The 16,360-nt window shown below is 40.1% G+C and overlaps 1 protein-coding gene across 2 annotated transcripts in view; it reads right to left on the bottom strand.

Moving 5' to 3' along the window:
• LOC106880221 (ubiquitin domain-containing protein UBFD1) overlaps positions 1-16,131 on the bottom strand; it is a 44,166-nt gene extending 28,035 nt beyond the window's left edge. The window contains exons 1-2 of one of the 2 annotated variants that reach the window (XM_014930083.3): positions 16,085-16,131; positions 7,676-7,795 (exon numbers count right to left, since the gene is read on the bottom strand). In XM_014930083.3, the coding sequence (XP_014785569.1) occupies positions 7,676-7,795; positions 16,085-16,100 (136 nt within the window). In that variant the 5' untranslated portion in view covers positions 16,101-16,131. Of the gene's footprint in view, positions 1-7,675; positions 7,796-16,058 lie in introns of both variants that reach the window. The other variant, XM_014930084.3, reaches the window with a different exon arrangement.
• Positions 16,132-16,360: the final 229 nt, after the last annotated feature.

The raw sequence follows: 16,360 nt of genomic DNA on the forward strand, positions 1-16,360 counted from the left end.
ACTTTTAGACACTAGATGAAGCTTTCTGTGCTGTTCAGTGAGTTAATGTATTTTTACATGACTTAACAGAAAACAATCATTATTTAATGTCCATTTTCCATGTTAGCATGGGTTGGACAGTTTGAAAGGAGATGGTGAGCCAGAGGACTGCCCAGTTCCAATGTCTGCTTTGGCATGGTTTCTATGGCTGGATCCCCCTTCCTAATGCCAACTGTTTTACAGAGGGTACTGGGTGCTTTTTATGTAGCACCAGCAAGGTCACCAAGTAATTTGTAAAATCAAAGACCCCCCCCCCTCAACTGAGGAGGGTGGTAATATTGAGAGAGTTGTCTCTATGTGAGGTGATGAGAGATTAAAGTATGACAGAGAGACAGATGCATGTGTCATAATGTAGGGGAGACATATATATGGTCACTCCCGTTAAAAAGAGAGAGAGCAATAAGATAGCAATGAAGATGTGCCAGGGCCTACTCTTGAACTGCAGGAAGGTGAATGTAAGACAATAAAGCAATCATCATAATCATTTAATGTCTGCTTTCCATGCTCGCAGGAGTTGGACAGTCTGACAGGAAAGAGCCAGCTGGAGAGCTGCCCAGGCTCCACAGATCTGTTTTGGTATGGTTTCTATGGTTGGATGCCCCTCCTAAAGCCAACCGCATTACAGAGTGTAGTCCTCTGAAAAAGTCATCTTGCACAGCAATACACTGGTCCGAGCGTTCCTGCCACTTTTGGAATCCAGTCTGGAAGTCGTTTTCTTTAAGCGAGTCGAGGACCTTCTGCGATTTGCTCTTGATCTAGACAATGGTGTTAAAACTGTAAACTTTGAGCTGCATTTTCAGATACAATCCATCCCATTCTTATAAAAATTATAATTCTGTCCAAATTGGTGTGCTGAACTCAAACTGTTGTTTCTGCTCAGCATTAAAATTTACTCCACAAATGTTTTGTTAATGCTGCACTTGCCCAAATCACCTGTTCCAACGTAACTGCAATATATATATATATATATATATATATATATACACACACACACACACAAGCTATGCCATTTTAATCCTGAGCAATGCTAGGTATCTCTGCTAGTGTATGTATGTATGTATGTGTGTGTGTGTGTGTGTGTGTGTGTGTGTGTGTGTGTGTGTGTGTGTGTGTGTGTGTGTGTGTGTGTGTGTGTGTGTATGTATGTATGTATATATATATATATATATATATATCATCATCATCATCATCATCATCATCATCGTTTAACGTCCGCTTTCCATGCTAGCATGGGTTGGACGATTTGACTGAGGACTGGTGAAACCGGATGGCAACACCAGGCTCCAGTCTGATTTGGCAGAGTTTCTACAGCTGGATGCCCTTCCTAACGCCAACCACTCAGAGAGTGTAGTGGGTGCTTTTACGTGTCACCCGCACGAAAACGGCCACGCTCGAAATGGTGTCTTTTATGTGCCACCCGCACAAGCCAGTCCAGGGGCACTGGCAACGATCTCGCTCGAAAATCCTACAGGAGCCAGTCAGGCGGTACTGGCAACGGCCACGCTCAAAATGGTGCATCTCATGTGCCACCCGCACAAGAACCAGTCCAGGGGCACTGGCAACGATCTTACTTGGCTTGCCGGGTCTTCTCACGCACAGCCCATTTCCAAAGGTCTCGGTCCGTAGTCATCGCCTCGGTGAGGCCCAATGTACGAAGGTCTTGCCTCACCACCTCAGCCCAGGTCTTCCTGGGCCTACCTCTTCCACGGGTTCCCTCAACTGTTAGGGTGTGGCACTTTTTCACGCAGCTATCCTCCTCCATTCTCACCACATGTCCATACCAGCGCAATCGTCTCTCTTGCACGCCACAACTGATGCTTCTAATGTTCAGCTTTTCTCTCAAGATACTTACACTCTGACGGGTATTCACATTGACATTACACATCCAACGGAGCATACTGGCTTCATTCCTTGCGAGCTTACGTATGTCCTCAGCAGTTACAGCCCATGTTTCACTGCCATGTAGCATGGTTGTTCGTACGCATGCGTCATACAGTCTGCCTTTTACTCTGAGTGAGAGTCCCTTTGTCGCCAGCAGGGGTAAGAGCTCTCTAAACTTTGCCCAGGCTATTCTTATTCTAGCAGCTACACTTTCAGCGCACCCACCCCCACTACTAACTTGGTCGCCCAGATAGCGGAAGCTATCGACTACCTCTAGTTTTTCACCCTGGAATGAGATAGAAGTTGTTTCCTGTTTGTTTGCAGTCTTTATTGCACCTGAACATCTGCCACAAACAAAAACTAACTTGCTAGTTAACCTGCCTTTGATGTTGCTGCACCTCTTATGTGTCCATAGCTTGCACCGGGTACATCTTATAGAGTTACTACCTACTCCTTTTCTACATACTGAGCAGGGCCATCTACCTGAAGGGGTTTGTGTTTTATCTACCTTCCTACTTATTAGGATTTTGGTTTTAGCTAGGTTGACTCTAAGGCCCTTCAATTCTAGACCTTGCTTCCACACCTGAAACTTCTCCTCTAGTTCTGATAGTGACTCCGCAATTAGGGCAAGGTCATCAGCATAGAGGAGCTCCCAGGGGCAACCTGTCTTGAACTCCTCTGTGATTGCCTGGAGGACTATGGTAAATAATAGGGGGCTGAGGACGGAACCTTGGTGGACCCCTACCTCTACCCGGAATTCATTGCTGTACTCATTTCCAACCCTCACCTTACTGGCCGCATCTCTGTACATGGCTCGCACAGCTCTCACTAGCCATTCTTCTATCCCAAGTTTCCTCATTGACCACCAGATAAGGGATCGGGGGACCCTGTCAAAGGCTTTCTCCATGTCAACGAAAGCCAGGTACAGAGGTTTATCCTTGGCTAGGTATTTCTCTTGCAACTGTCTCACTAGAAATAAGGCATCAGTAGTGCTTTTACCTGGCACGAACCCAAACTGCATCTCATCTAAATTGATTCGCTCCCTAATTAGTTGGGCTATGACCCTCTCTGTAACTTTCATAACCTGATCTAACAGCTTGATGCCTCTGTAATTATTTGTATCTAAAGCGTCCCCTTTACCTTTGTAGCAGTTGACTATGATGCTGCTACACCAGTCATAGGGTATGACTCCTTCGTGTATCACCTGGTTCGTAATACGGGTGACTAGGCTATAGCCAACACTGCCAGATATTTTGAGCATCTCTGCAGTGATTCCTGATGGGCCGGGGGCTTTCCCGGTCTTCATACTCTTAATTGCTTTATCTACCCTGGTACTATCAACTCGGATAGCTGGTCCCTCTATTGGGTCGACATAAGGCAGGCTCTCTTTCTCCCATTCATTCTCTTTATTAAGCAATCTATCGTAGTGGCATCTCCAGACCTCTTTCTTTGCATCCTCATTTAATGCAAGCGTACCATCATCCATGCGAACACATTTCTCTCCTACAACATCACTATTCTCTCTCCTACACTGTCTTGCAACCCGAAATACCTCGAGTCTTTGGTCCTCACGGCGCAGAACATTGGCAAATCTTTCCTTATCTGCTTCCCCTCTGGCTAAATAAACCTGTCGCCTAGCCTCCCTTCTGGCACATTGGTACAATTCCCTGCTACCACCGTTCTTCCAGTCCTTCCAAGCTTGTTTCTTTTGTCTAATAGCCCTGTCTACCTCCTTGTTCCACCACCACGTTACTCTGGGTTGGGAGGGGACCTTACACCACCCACAAATCTGGTCGGTGGCTTTCAACAGGTTGTCCCGCAGAAATCTCCAATTGTCTTCCACGTTGTATGATGCTATATCCCCTTCTATTTCGTTAAATGCTTCAAGTAACTTGTCTCTAAGTCTCTGTCCGTTTGCAGGGTCTTTAAGCTTCCACACCCTTCTTCTCCAAGCCTGTCTAATTCTGGGCACCCATTTTGCCTTGATCCCAAAGTCGCTAACTACTAATCTATGTTGTGGGGTACATTCTTCGCCAGGGTAGGTTTTGGCATTTATAAGCCGCCCTCTTTCCCTATTTCTGGCGAGGATGTAGTCGATTTGGCTAGAGTGTCTGCCGGAGCGGTAGGTGACTAGGTGACTGGCAGGTTTCCTGAAGTTGGTATTGCAGACTATAAGATTGGTTGCATCACAGAACTCCAGCAGTCTGGTTCCCTCCTCGTTGCGGGAACCGAAGCCATAGCCTCCATGTATGCCATGGAAGCCCCCAGCACGACGTCCGACATGACCGTTGAAGTCTCCAGCCACAAAGAGAAGGTCCCTGTCACTCGTCGACGAGGTAGTTTGCAAGAGGGTGTCATAGAATTGGTCTTTCAGACCATCTGGTAGCCCAGGTTGAGGTGCATAGGCTGAGATGACAGTAGCTAATCTATGATGAAGCACTAGTCTGATCTTAAGTACTCTGTCACTTACTCTAACGACCTCGATTACCTTATCCACCCATTTCTCCGCTAGAAGTATTCCTACGCCCCCGACCCCGTCAGTGTTCCCTGCCCAGAAAATCTTGTACCTGTGTTCTTTGCCTGTGAGGAACCTTGCAGAACCTCCTCTCCATCTTACTTCCTGGATGCAGCACATATCTACGCATCTCCGTTCAAGCATCTCAACAATTTCACCAGATCTACCTTTCAGCGTGCCGACGTTGAGAGTGCCAATCCTAACAGTATGGGTGTTGGGGGTGTGGGCCTGTAGCCTGGGAAGAGGAAAAGCAGTGTCGTGTACCTGAAAAGAAAACTTGCAATTGGAAGAATTCATAAGCAAAACATTACCTACAACCTGCAAACATTTCTCAACCTTAATGCGCTACCCAAAGGTAGGGGAGAGGATGGCCAAGGCCACTAGATGGGTTCCGGGAGACAGCCGAGGTTGACAGGATGACAAAGGGATGAACTTCCGGTGGAGGGGGCGGGATGACAGAGGAATGAACTTCCGGTGGAGGGGGTGGGATGACAGAGGAATGAACTTCCGGTGGAGGGGGTGGGATGACAGAGGAATGAACTTCCGGTGGAGGGGTGGGATGACAGAGGAATGAACTTCCGGTGGAGGGGTGGGATGACAGAGGAATGAACTTCCGGTGGAGGGGTGGGATGACAGAGGAATGAACTTCCGGTGGAGGGGGTGGGATGACAGAGGAATGAACTTCCGGTGGAGGGGGCGGGATGACAGAGAAATGAACTTCCGGTGGAGGGGGTGGGATGGCAGAGGAATGAACTTCCGGTGGAGGGGGTGCGATGACAGAGGAATGAACTTCCGGTGGAGGGGGTGGGATGACAGAGGAATGAACTTCCGGTGGAGGGGTGGGATGACAGGGGAATGAACTTCCGGTGGAGGGGGGGTGGCAGAGGAATGAACTTCCGGTGGAGGGGGTGGGATGACAGAGGAATGAACTTCCGGTGGAGGGGGTGGGATGGCAGAGGAATGAACTTCCGGTGGAGGGGGTGGGATGACAGAGGAATGAAACTTCCGGTGGAGGGGGTGGGATGACAGAGGAATGACAGACGAATGAACTTCCGGTGGAGGGGGTGGGAGGGCGGGTTACCGCCAGCGAGTAGAGAGGGCTCTTAATTGTAGATTTTAAATATTTGAGAGACAACAATGCATAAATCGTAATTTTTTTAAAAGAGCAATGAATTCTGGGTGATTAGAATATAACGTAGCATGAATTTAGGAAGCTTAGAAAATGAATAAGCATGAATTTAAGACAACAACTGAATTCAATTGAATTTCATGGAGAGAAACAAGAAAGCGCAAGGTATTGAGATGTTTGAGGCCGTAAATAAATAAAAATCTCTATCTTATCTGCATCTTGGGTATTTCGTCGTAGTACGTCAGCTAGATAATTTAGAATGGGTTTCTCATTTATATATAGCCAGAACCTGAAGACCTTAAAGGAAAAACTACGAAGGGGGAGAGAGAGGATGGAGGGGTAGACAGAGGCATGGCGGGAGAAAAGATCATCATCATCATCATCATATATATATATAAAGAGAGAGAGAGAGAGAGAGAGGGAGAGGGGGGACCAGTCAAGCAGCACATCACGCTGTAATTCTTGGGCTGAGAAATCAACACTTAAAAGCCATAATTTTAAGGAGCGATAAGAATTTTTGAATAAAGGAAAATGGGTAGTGGTGGTGGGTAGGTACCGCCAGCGAGTAGAGAGGGCTCTTAATTGTAGATTTTAAATATTTGAGAGACAACAATGCATAAATCGTAATTTTTTTAAAAGAGCAATGAATTCTGGGTGATTAGAATATAACGTAGCATGAATTTAGGAAGCTTAGAAAATGAATAAGCATGAATTTAAGACAACAACTGAATTCAATTGAATTTCATGGAGAGAAACAAGAAAGCGCAAGGTATTGAGATGTTTGAGGCCGTAAATAAATAAAAATCTCTATCTTATCTGCATCTTGGGTATTTCGTCGTAGTACGTCAGCTAGATAATTTAGAATGGGTTTCTCATTTATATATAGCCAGAACCTGAAGACCTTAAAGGAAAAACTACGAAGGGGGAGAGAGAGGATGGAGGGGTAGACAGAGGCATGGCGGGAGAAAAGATCATCATCATCATCATCATATATATATATAAAGAGAGAGAGAGAGAGAGAGAGGGAGAGGGGGGACCAGTCAAGCAGCACATCACGCTGTAATTCTTGGGCTGAGAAATCAACACTTAAAAGCCATAATTTTAAGGAGCGATAAGAATTTTTGAATAAAGGAAAATGGGTAGTGGTGGTGGGTAGGTACCGCCAGCGAGTAGAGAGGGCTCTTAATTGTAGATTTTAAATATTTGAGAGACAACAATGCATAAATCGTAATTTTTTTAAAAGAGCAATGAATTCTGGGTGATTAGAATATAACGTAGCATGAATTTAGGAAGCTTAGAAAATGAATAAGCATGAATTTAAGACAACAACTGAATTCAATTGAATTTCATGGAGAGAAACAAGAAAGCGCAAGGTATTGAGATGTTTGAGGCCGTAAATAAATAAAAATCTCTATCTTATCTGCATCTTGGGTATTTCGTCGTAGTACGTCAGCTAGATAATTTAGAATGGGTTTCTCATTTATATATAGCCAGAACCTGAAGACCTTAAAGGAAAAACTACGAAGGGGGAGAGAGAGGATGGAGGGGTAGACAGAGGCATGGCGGGAGAAAAGATCATCATCATCATCATCATATATATATATAAAGAGAGAGAGAGAGAGAGAGAGGGAGAGGGGGGACCATAATAATAATAATAATAATATCAAGGGTAATGAGAAATATTAGAAATTTCTACTACCAGTAGCCTCGTGTGTAAAAATTTAGTCCAATGACTATAAATTATTCAAATAAATAGTGTACATTTAAACACATAAGAGGTATTTATCACAGGATTCCTTGCACACTAGAAAGAACAGCTAAGTTCCAAACCACTATTAGGGATAAAAACTTCGAAGGGAATGAAAAATAAAAACATTTACCATCTAGCTCTTGAACCATGGTTTCTGGCTTTTTTTTAGCAAATAAAATAATTTGCCAGGCAAAGTCTTCTTCAGCAGGCACACCCAGATTAAACATATATACATGAGGCCTCGTGTATTTATATATATATATAATGTAAAGTTCCATGAAGGTGTGTGTTAGCAATGGTTGGTAAACTTTAACGCCTGCAACAAGAGATGCAGAAAAGAAAAAAAGACAACACCACTGACCTGTTGTTGGTTGAGCATCTTTGTCTGTTATTTCCACGTTATTAGGTAATGAATCGTTGACAGCAGCTGAACATTCAAACTGTTCATTTTCCATTTTTAATGCACTCAGTTCAGAATTTTCTATTAAAATGAAAATGAAAAATAAACAATCAATAGTTGTTAAAAACAAAATATATAAAAATTTTTTTTAATAAATACAAAATTGCGAATATTTTCTTTTATAATACAGGAAAATTATCTAAAATTATGATGCTTGAGAAGTAAATTAGTCAGTCAAGATTACAATTGTGTTCTGGAATGTTACTTCAGGTTATTAATAAAATCCCACTCCCCAGCCCCAACCTAGCACTTGCTACATGCTTACTGAATTACCTGTAAATGGCTGAGTATTCCATAGACGTACCTTTAATGTAATTCTCACGGTCAGTATGACAGTTTGACAAGACTGCATGTTTGACATACAGGCACAATCCATTCAACATACTTTTGCAATTTCAATCTATCCAATTTCACTTTCAAGGCTTGGGTCAATTGAAAGGTACAGGAAATTGCCCAAAATGCAAAACAGGGAGATGGAACCCAAAACTATGAAGGAGGAGGCCAGAGCTTCAGGATTTAAGGCTTACAAAGATCGTGTCACAATTTTGTGTGGAAATGCTACAGGCTGGTTGAGGCTATGGACTCAGATGATAACTTCTCATTGAAAGAGTACTGGCGTGGGTGTATCACTGCAACTTCTCTCGAAAATATTCAGAAGGCCATAAAGATGAAGAATGAAACTTTGAATGCCAGCTGAAAGAAATTGTGGTCAGAAGCAGTCCATGATGAAATCTATCACTTTGCAGTAGATAAGGCAGTGAAGCTGGCAAAATTGCTTGGAGATGGCTTCAACAATACGACTACCAAGGATGTTAATAACCTGATCCAGGCCCATCCAGAAGATCTGTCAGAGATGACGAAGTCAGCAAGTGAGAAAGAAGAACAAGAGGATCCTGGGGAAGAAGTTGGCCTAGCACTAGAACACCTCTCAACTCTAGCAAAAACAGCAAAAGAACTTCAGAGAATGGTAGAAGATTGGGACCCCCAGATGATTTGTGTGTTGCAGTTCAACAATGCAATTGACGGAGCTGTGGAAGTTTACAAAAACCTCCTTCCACAGAAGAAAAGACAGTGCCAGCAACATGCCCGCAAAAAAAGAGAAAACACGGGTACTCCGAAGAGTTTGGGGAGAGTTTATAAAAGCTTAAATATATAAAAATAATAAAATATATATATACAAATTATAAAAATCAAAAAATATACAGTACAGTTTCTACTTCGTGGATTTACACTTATCACAGTGGGAACGTAACACCCACAATAATTGAGGGATTACTGTACATGCACACACACACATATGTGCAGGAGTGGTTGTGTGGTAAGAAGTTTGCTTCCCAACCATATGGTTCCAGGTTCAGTCCTACTGTGTGACACCTTGGGCAAGTGTCTTCTACTATAGCCTCAGGCCAACCAAAGCCTTGTGAGTGGATTTGGTAGATGGAAACTGAAAGAAGCCAGTCATTGGTAAAGTATTATTATTATTATTATGCCGTATGTAAACAAACAAGTTTGTTTTTCGAAGCGCTGAAATGTGTGGTAGAACAAGTAGAAAGATAAATTTTATTCAGCGTGCCTTCGTAGGATTTTCGAGCGAGATCATTGCCAGTGCCCCTGGACTGGCTCTTGTGCGGGTGGCACATAAAATACACCATTTTGAGCGTGGCCGTTGCCAGTACCGCCTGACTGGCCTTCGTGCAGGTGACACGTAAAAGCACCCACTACACTCTCTGAGTGGTTGGCATTAGGAAGGGCATCCAGTTGTAGAAACTCTGCCAAATCAGATTGGAGCCTGGTGTTGCCATCTGGTTTCACCAGTCTTCAGTCAAATCGTCCAACCCATGCTAGCATGGAAAGCGAACATTAAACGATGATGATGTATGTATTTATGTGTCTATGTTTATCAGCCCACTATCGCTTGACAACCTATGTTGGTGTGTTTATATCCCCATAACATAGCAGGTCTGCAAAAAAGACTGATAGAATAAGTACTAGGTTTACAAAGAATAAGTCCTGGGGTCAGTTTGTTCGACTAAAGGTTGTGCTCCAGCATGGCTGCAGTCAAATGACTGAAACAAGTAAAAGAATAAAAGAATATATATATATATATTTTTTTTTCACGGTGGTGCACCAGCATGACCGCAGCCACTTGGCTGAAACACATAAATAAATAAATAAATATATATATATTAGCAGAGACTCCATCTAAGAATATCTGAAGAAGGAATTGTATTCCAAAATATCATCAGACTATAGATAACTAAATTACAACAGGTATATAGTCCTTTTTTTTTTGTATTTGTATTATAGTGCATTGTTGTACCATTCAAAACTTTTTATTCTTTATACATATATATATATATATATATATATATATATATATATATATATAAACAGGTTAAGGGGTGCAAGGCAGAGGAGGAAAGCAGCTGCAAATACACTGTCTGCACTGACTCGTAATCCCCATACAAGCAACATCTGTGGGCTTATTTGCATATTGTTAGCAGGACTCAAATATCACATGGAACAAAAGTATTATGACTGACAAAGAAAGTGTGGGCTGTCAGATCTTGATATGTCAAAACCGACAGGAGAGTCCATCATATATGTGTGTGTGTATGTGTTTGCATATGTCAGTGCCAGTATGTATGTTACTATACCTCCTTGCTTTGACATCATGAAATAGTAGTAAATGTGTGTCACTGTCATACAATCAGTGTCCTTATATTCTATGAAAATGTATCTGGTTATCGGGAAATATTATCTTGCTGGGGAAACAAGTAAGGGTTAGTTAGGGATGACAAAAGGGGCATCTGGCTGTAGAAAATCTGCCTCAAAAAATTCTGTCCAACCCATATAAGCATGGAAAAGTCTAATGTTAAAAAACAAATTCACACTGACAACAGTTTGCCTGGATGTAGTGTTCAGCAAGTAAATCATATTAAATTTTTCAACATGAGAATAAGTAAAGCAAAGCCATTAAGAAGTTTGTTTTGTAGCTAGTTATTTAGAGTTTGAGCTCACTGCATGCTGCCTTAGGCAAGTGTCTTCAACTGCAGCTGTAAGTTGACCAATATCTCATAGGTAGAATTTGGTGGATGAAAACTGTGCAGAAACAGTATATACATATATCATCATTTAACATCCATGTTCCATGCTGACATGGGTAAGATGGACCGACAAGATCTGAAAGGTCCTAGGACATTTTGCTCCTATATCTCCTTTGGCACGATTTCTATGGCTGGATGTGTGTCTGTTGTCCCCACCACACACACCCACACTTGACAACTGGTGTTGGTTGGCTTACATCTCTGTAACTTACCAGTTTGGCAATGAGAACAATAGAATAAGTACCAAGCTTAAAAATAAAATACTGGGGTTGATTCATTTGACTGAAAATCCTTCAAGACTGTGCCCCAGTATGGCAAGTCTAATGAGATTCAACAATCCCACATTGTGCTTTTAGAATCTCAGTTTTGCAGAGATGGGTGGGTTTTCTTGAGAACTGTAGATCGCCAATCATCCTGATCCTCTGTCATCTCCTCCACAAAATTCAAAATCTTTGGATAAGTTTCCACCACTTCCTTTATGGCTTCCTGAGTCTCCCGCTTCCAAAAGCACCATCCACATTAAGTGATCAGCCCTTCTTTATACAGTTGTCCTTGTCCATATGCCCCATATCAGCATAGTCTCCTTTCTTTCACACTATATCCAATTCCTCTCATACACCGGTTTTTCTCTCCATACATTTATATTTTGTCATTCATGCACACACTGCACATCCAACAGACCGTGCTAGCTTTATTTCTACTCTCCACAAATCAACACACATTTTCACATCAAGAATCTTGCAAAACAAATACATAAACATGTGTATATATACGTATGTATGTGTGTGTGTGTGTGTATATACATTTGTGTGCAGTGTGTTTTTATATTGACCAGTGTTCTCCTCTCCCTGACAAAATTTAATTTAATGATTCAATAAATATCAGACTGAAATATAGAGACCACTTTGTCTGAAACTCTTGATGCCCTAGCATAGCCTCAGTCAATTGATATAGTGTGTATGTGTGTGCATTTGTATATATACAAAAATATACAGCTATTAACACACATACACACATATATATCTGTTAATTGTAATTATATAACTACCAAGCTACTAATGATTGAGTTTAATTGTTATTCCTTTTATTTTCAACCAGCAACTGTTCACATCCATCTTTTGTAACAGATACATAAACAACAAAATGTAAGTTGTCATGATCTAATGCCATGTCCTACTTCATCATGACTTATAGAATTTATCTCTGCTGCTCTAGTAACCATTCTAGTCAAGAACACCATTATCTATCATTACTTAATAATAAACCTGAACACACCCAAAGCACTACTTCACAAGGTTCAAAAAAAAAAACAAAAAAAATAAAGACTTGTTCACAAACCCATTCTTCAACTGCAATCCCTGAACATATAACAAAGAAAACATACCAAAGCAAATAAGACAAAAAAACTTGTGGTTGACCATGTCCAAACTATGAAATTAAACATTAAAATGAACCTGCAAGGGAACTTCTAAAACTGTTGTTCTGAACCGTTTTTTTGCCCCATGGACCCTTCTGATCCCTATTTTACTCTACTGCCTCGCCCACACCCTTAGCCATTCAATGGATATAAAAAAAATTCTACTGCATCTTTATAATTAAATATTATTAGGAATTGTATAAAGAAGAATTAAATATTGTGGAAATATAAGCAAATTATTGCATATAAAATTTAACAATAAAATTTTTCACGAACACCCAAGGGCCATATGGACCTTGATTGAGAACCGCCGCTCATTTGACCTGCTAGAAATAGCAGCCACACCTCTTTCAAGTCACTCCCTACCGTGTTGGAAAAAATAGAAGACACACTGAATATAGTCCTAAATACATTGTCATTGTTCTAATGTCCATACCTGCATGGGTTGGACAAATTTATTAAGAGAAGTTTTCTAAGGTTGGATGCCCTTTCTGTCACTAATCTTTAACCTGTTTGCATTATATGTCCAGCAACATATAATCCAAAGACATTCCAACCATGATCATCCTATTTTATTTCCATCTAAGATGATGCTATCTTTTCTTTTTTTATTATTCAACTGTTTTAGTCATTAGACTGCAGTCATTGACACAAGTGCAGTTTTTTGCTGCTTTTGCTGAACCACCAAATTAGAGACATAAACACACCAACCAGCTGTCAAGTGGTGGTGAGAAACAAATAGACACAAAGGCACACATTTTTGACGGGCTTCTTTCAGTTTCTGTTCACGAAATCCACAGACAAGGCCTGGCTGGTCCAGGGTTATAGAAGACACTTGCTCAGGGAGTCACGCAGTAGGACTGAACCTGGAACCATGTGGTTGGGAAGCGAACTTTTTACCATATAGCCACACCTGTGCCTATGTGATCCTTCTTGTTTTAAGATGGAAGGACATAAGATGAGAGAGCTTTGGCAGCTGTTTTAAGCAAGTTAGCAGCTCCAACAAGTTGTTTGCCAGGAAGAAATCTAAAAATGGCATAGTTTCTGTGAACAACGTATGAATTGCCACTGAAAGAACTGCATGTTTTTTTTCTCCAGGCAAAAGTGATGGTCTTATCTGTTTAACCTTATGCCTGGTCTGAGGCACCTTTAGCCAGATTTCAAGTCTGAGTATAACTTCCGTTTACTAGTCTTAGTGATCCTGAAAAAGGGTCATGGATATTGCTCCTCCCCTTCTGACTAAAGCATAATGAAAAAAAAAAAATTTTATGTGCACTTCTCTATCATTTCTAAAACAAAGCTGGAATCCATGCAAAACCATGTATGTATAAAGTGCACTTCATGTTCATTTAGGCTAAACTGTAGAAACTGTTGTTTCGGTTTGTTGTTAAAAATCCCTGTATTTTGTGGGGATAGGTTGGAGGAGGGGGGGGGTTAATTTTTTTATTATTTTTAACATATTCGTTATCTCCGACATGTAAAACTTAGAAATCAGAATAAACATTTTCAGAAAAATGCATTTTTCATGGTGAGATGCGATTCTGCATTAGCCCCCATTGCGGACTTACGAAAGAGCATATGGACTTACTGATAAGTGGATTTTTTTTCTTTTTTCAAAAAAAAAAAGAAAAAGAATAAAAATTGTGGTAATCTTTAAAGAAAATTATCAATAAGGACTTTTGGTGTCTACAGCTTAGCCGGCGTTAAAATGTCTTTCAGAAATTTATCAAAGTCGAGCTTAAAAACCACAAAGCTTTAGACAAAACCAATCAAGATTTTTTTATCCGGCTTTCTAGATAAAATAAAATTATTATACACTGAAAATAGGCCTCAGAAATTTAAGACACTAAAAGTTACGAAATTAGACTCCTGAAATATTAAGGATTTTTTTTTTAATACATAAAGAACTCCGTTCACGGGATCTTCAATCAAAATAATTATTAAAAATAAAATTGCTACTAATTCCCATAAGAAAAACAATTAAGTCAATCATGCAAATATTGAAATCCAAGTCAGCCCTGCAAGAACGGATTTATAATTAAACCATTCTACTCGTGACCACCCTGTCCTATCGCATTGTGCTTTCCCTTTTTAACTGAAAACATTAAGGAAATTAAGTTGGTAATTCTTAGCAGGTCGGGTGATCACGTATAAAGCTTTCCGTCAACTCGAACCATGCGAATTAATGTGGTTTATTTAGGTTGTGTGCCTTCTTGCTTAAAGTTTAGGCAACAAACACTTAAAGGGCTACCAAAATAGGATTTACTCATCCTGTCGACAAATAAGTGTTGGTTTTGTTATTTATTCATTAATTCTTGGCTCCTATTAAAATAAAACACATTCACACACGCACACGTAATACACGTCAACATTAGTTTTCGAGTGGAAGGTTCGAGAAAGTGGCATTCGCATTAGGTTGAAGTAGCTCTCGTAAATTTGCGAATACCATGCAAATGGAAGCAGAACGGTGCTTCAAAGAAGACTGACAGGCATTTTGGGGAATAAACTGGCAAATTTTGCGTGTTTCTATGACGTCAGCCAAGCATCTTAATATACTCGGACTGCAAATTGGGGTGAGATAGTGGAATGGCCAGTAAACCAGTGGGCAGCAGAGAATTTGGTTTTAAGTGTAAGGGAGGAAAAAAAAGGGCACACACACACATATATATATATATAGTGCAAAGATTCTAAGTTAAAAATACGCACACATGTGTTGTGTATTAGTGGATATGTGTGCATGAGTGTGTGTGTGTGTATGTATGTATGTATGTGTGTGTGTGTATATATATATATCTATATATAAAATTTAATAATAAGGGTAGAAATTGATATATTTATAAAGAGCCAGTTAGCTTTTTCATGCTCCCTGCAGTAAACTGTTTAGGTATATACACACACAAACACGCGTTAAGTGTGTGTGTATATATATATTCTATCTTCATTTAGGCTAAACTATAAAAACTGTTGTTTCGGTTTGCTGTTAAAATCCCCGTATTTATACAGATATATATACACTTTTATATACATTTTATAGACCTACATATATATGTGTGTGTGTAGACACGCACATACTGTTGTGTCATTTGTGTATATATGGCGTTAGCAACATATGTATAAATTACGCTCCGCTCAAATATGGTACAACCAAAGGAGCAAGTATGTAGCATTTACCCTCCAATACAATACATAACCAACTACTAAACTTATACTAATTCTGTACAAACAACAAATTCAGTTCAGTATAAAATATGGCTTTTTCGAAAATCCATTTCAAAATATCTATATATAATATAGTTTGGGTTTATAAATGAAATGTGAAGAATATATGCCTCGCTGGATTTCTTGGGAATCTCTCTAACTTCCTCTGTGTGTATAAATATATATATAACATTATTCGAAAAAGAAAACTCTAGAAAAACACGAAATTCGTTTTTCAAAATCAGTATGGGGGTTGTATTTAAGTAACCTGTTTCTTCGACGTACGTACAATGCTTTTGTTATTCCAAAATTATAAATAACATGTGTAATAGTATCATAAATAAATTTAAGAATAGCAAACTTTAAACTGTAATAGAAATATTCTGTAACCACATTTTTATGGTTGAAAAAATAAGGGTGAAAGGAGCTCCTCTGTCTAAGAGACATTCTCTCTTGTATGTATGTATGTATATCTATGTATGTATGTATATATATATATGCAGCACGTGTGTTTAATATCAGTTAATAAAAAAGGTATGGAGCGAGGTATCTACACACTCACAAGTTCCAACAAGTTATAATCCTCACCTGCAGCTTCAGCCATGTTATCATTTCCTGAAAATGAAATCAAAACCAACAACAACAAAACCTTTTGCAACTGACACAGGAGAGTTCCACTAACTTCAACACAGAAGATTTCTACGCACACACACTTTCTCTTTCTCATCTTTTATGTATGTGTGTGTGTGTGTATTATTCTTATACAAGAATGTTGTTGACAGTGAAATAATAAATTTGTACCCTACAAAAGTATCAAGTAACCCATCAAAGTTGTTTTTTTATTATAACTAAATATAAAAACAA

The sequence above is a fragment of the Octopus bimaculoides genome, chromosome 25, assembly GCF_046866305.1.
Source record: "Octopus bimaculoides isolate indiv1 chromosome 25, ASM4686630v1, whole genome shotgun sequence".
In the NCBI taxonomy this organism is placed as follows: domain Eukaryota; kingdom Metazoa; phylum Mollusca; class Cephalopoda; order Octopoda; family Octopodidae; genus Octopus; species Octopus bimaculoides.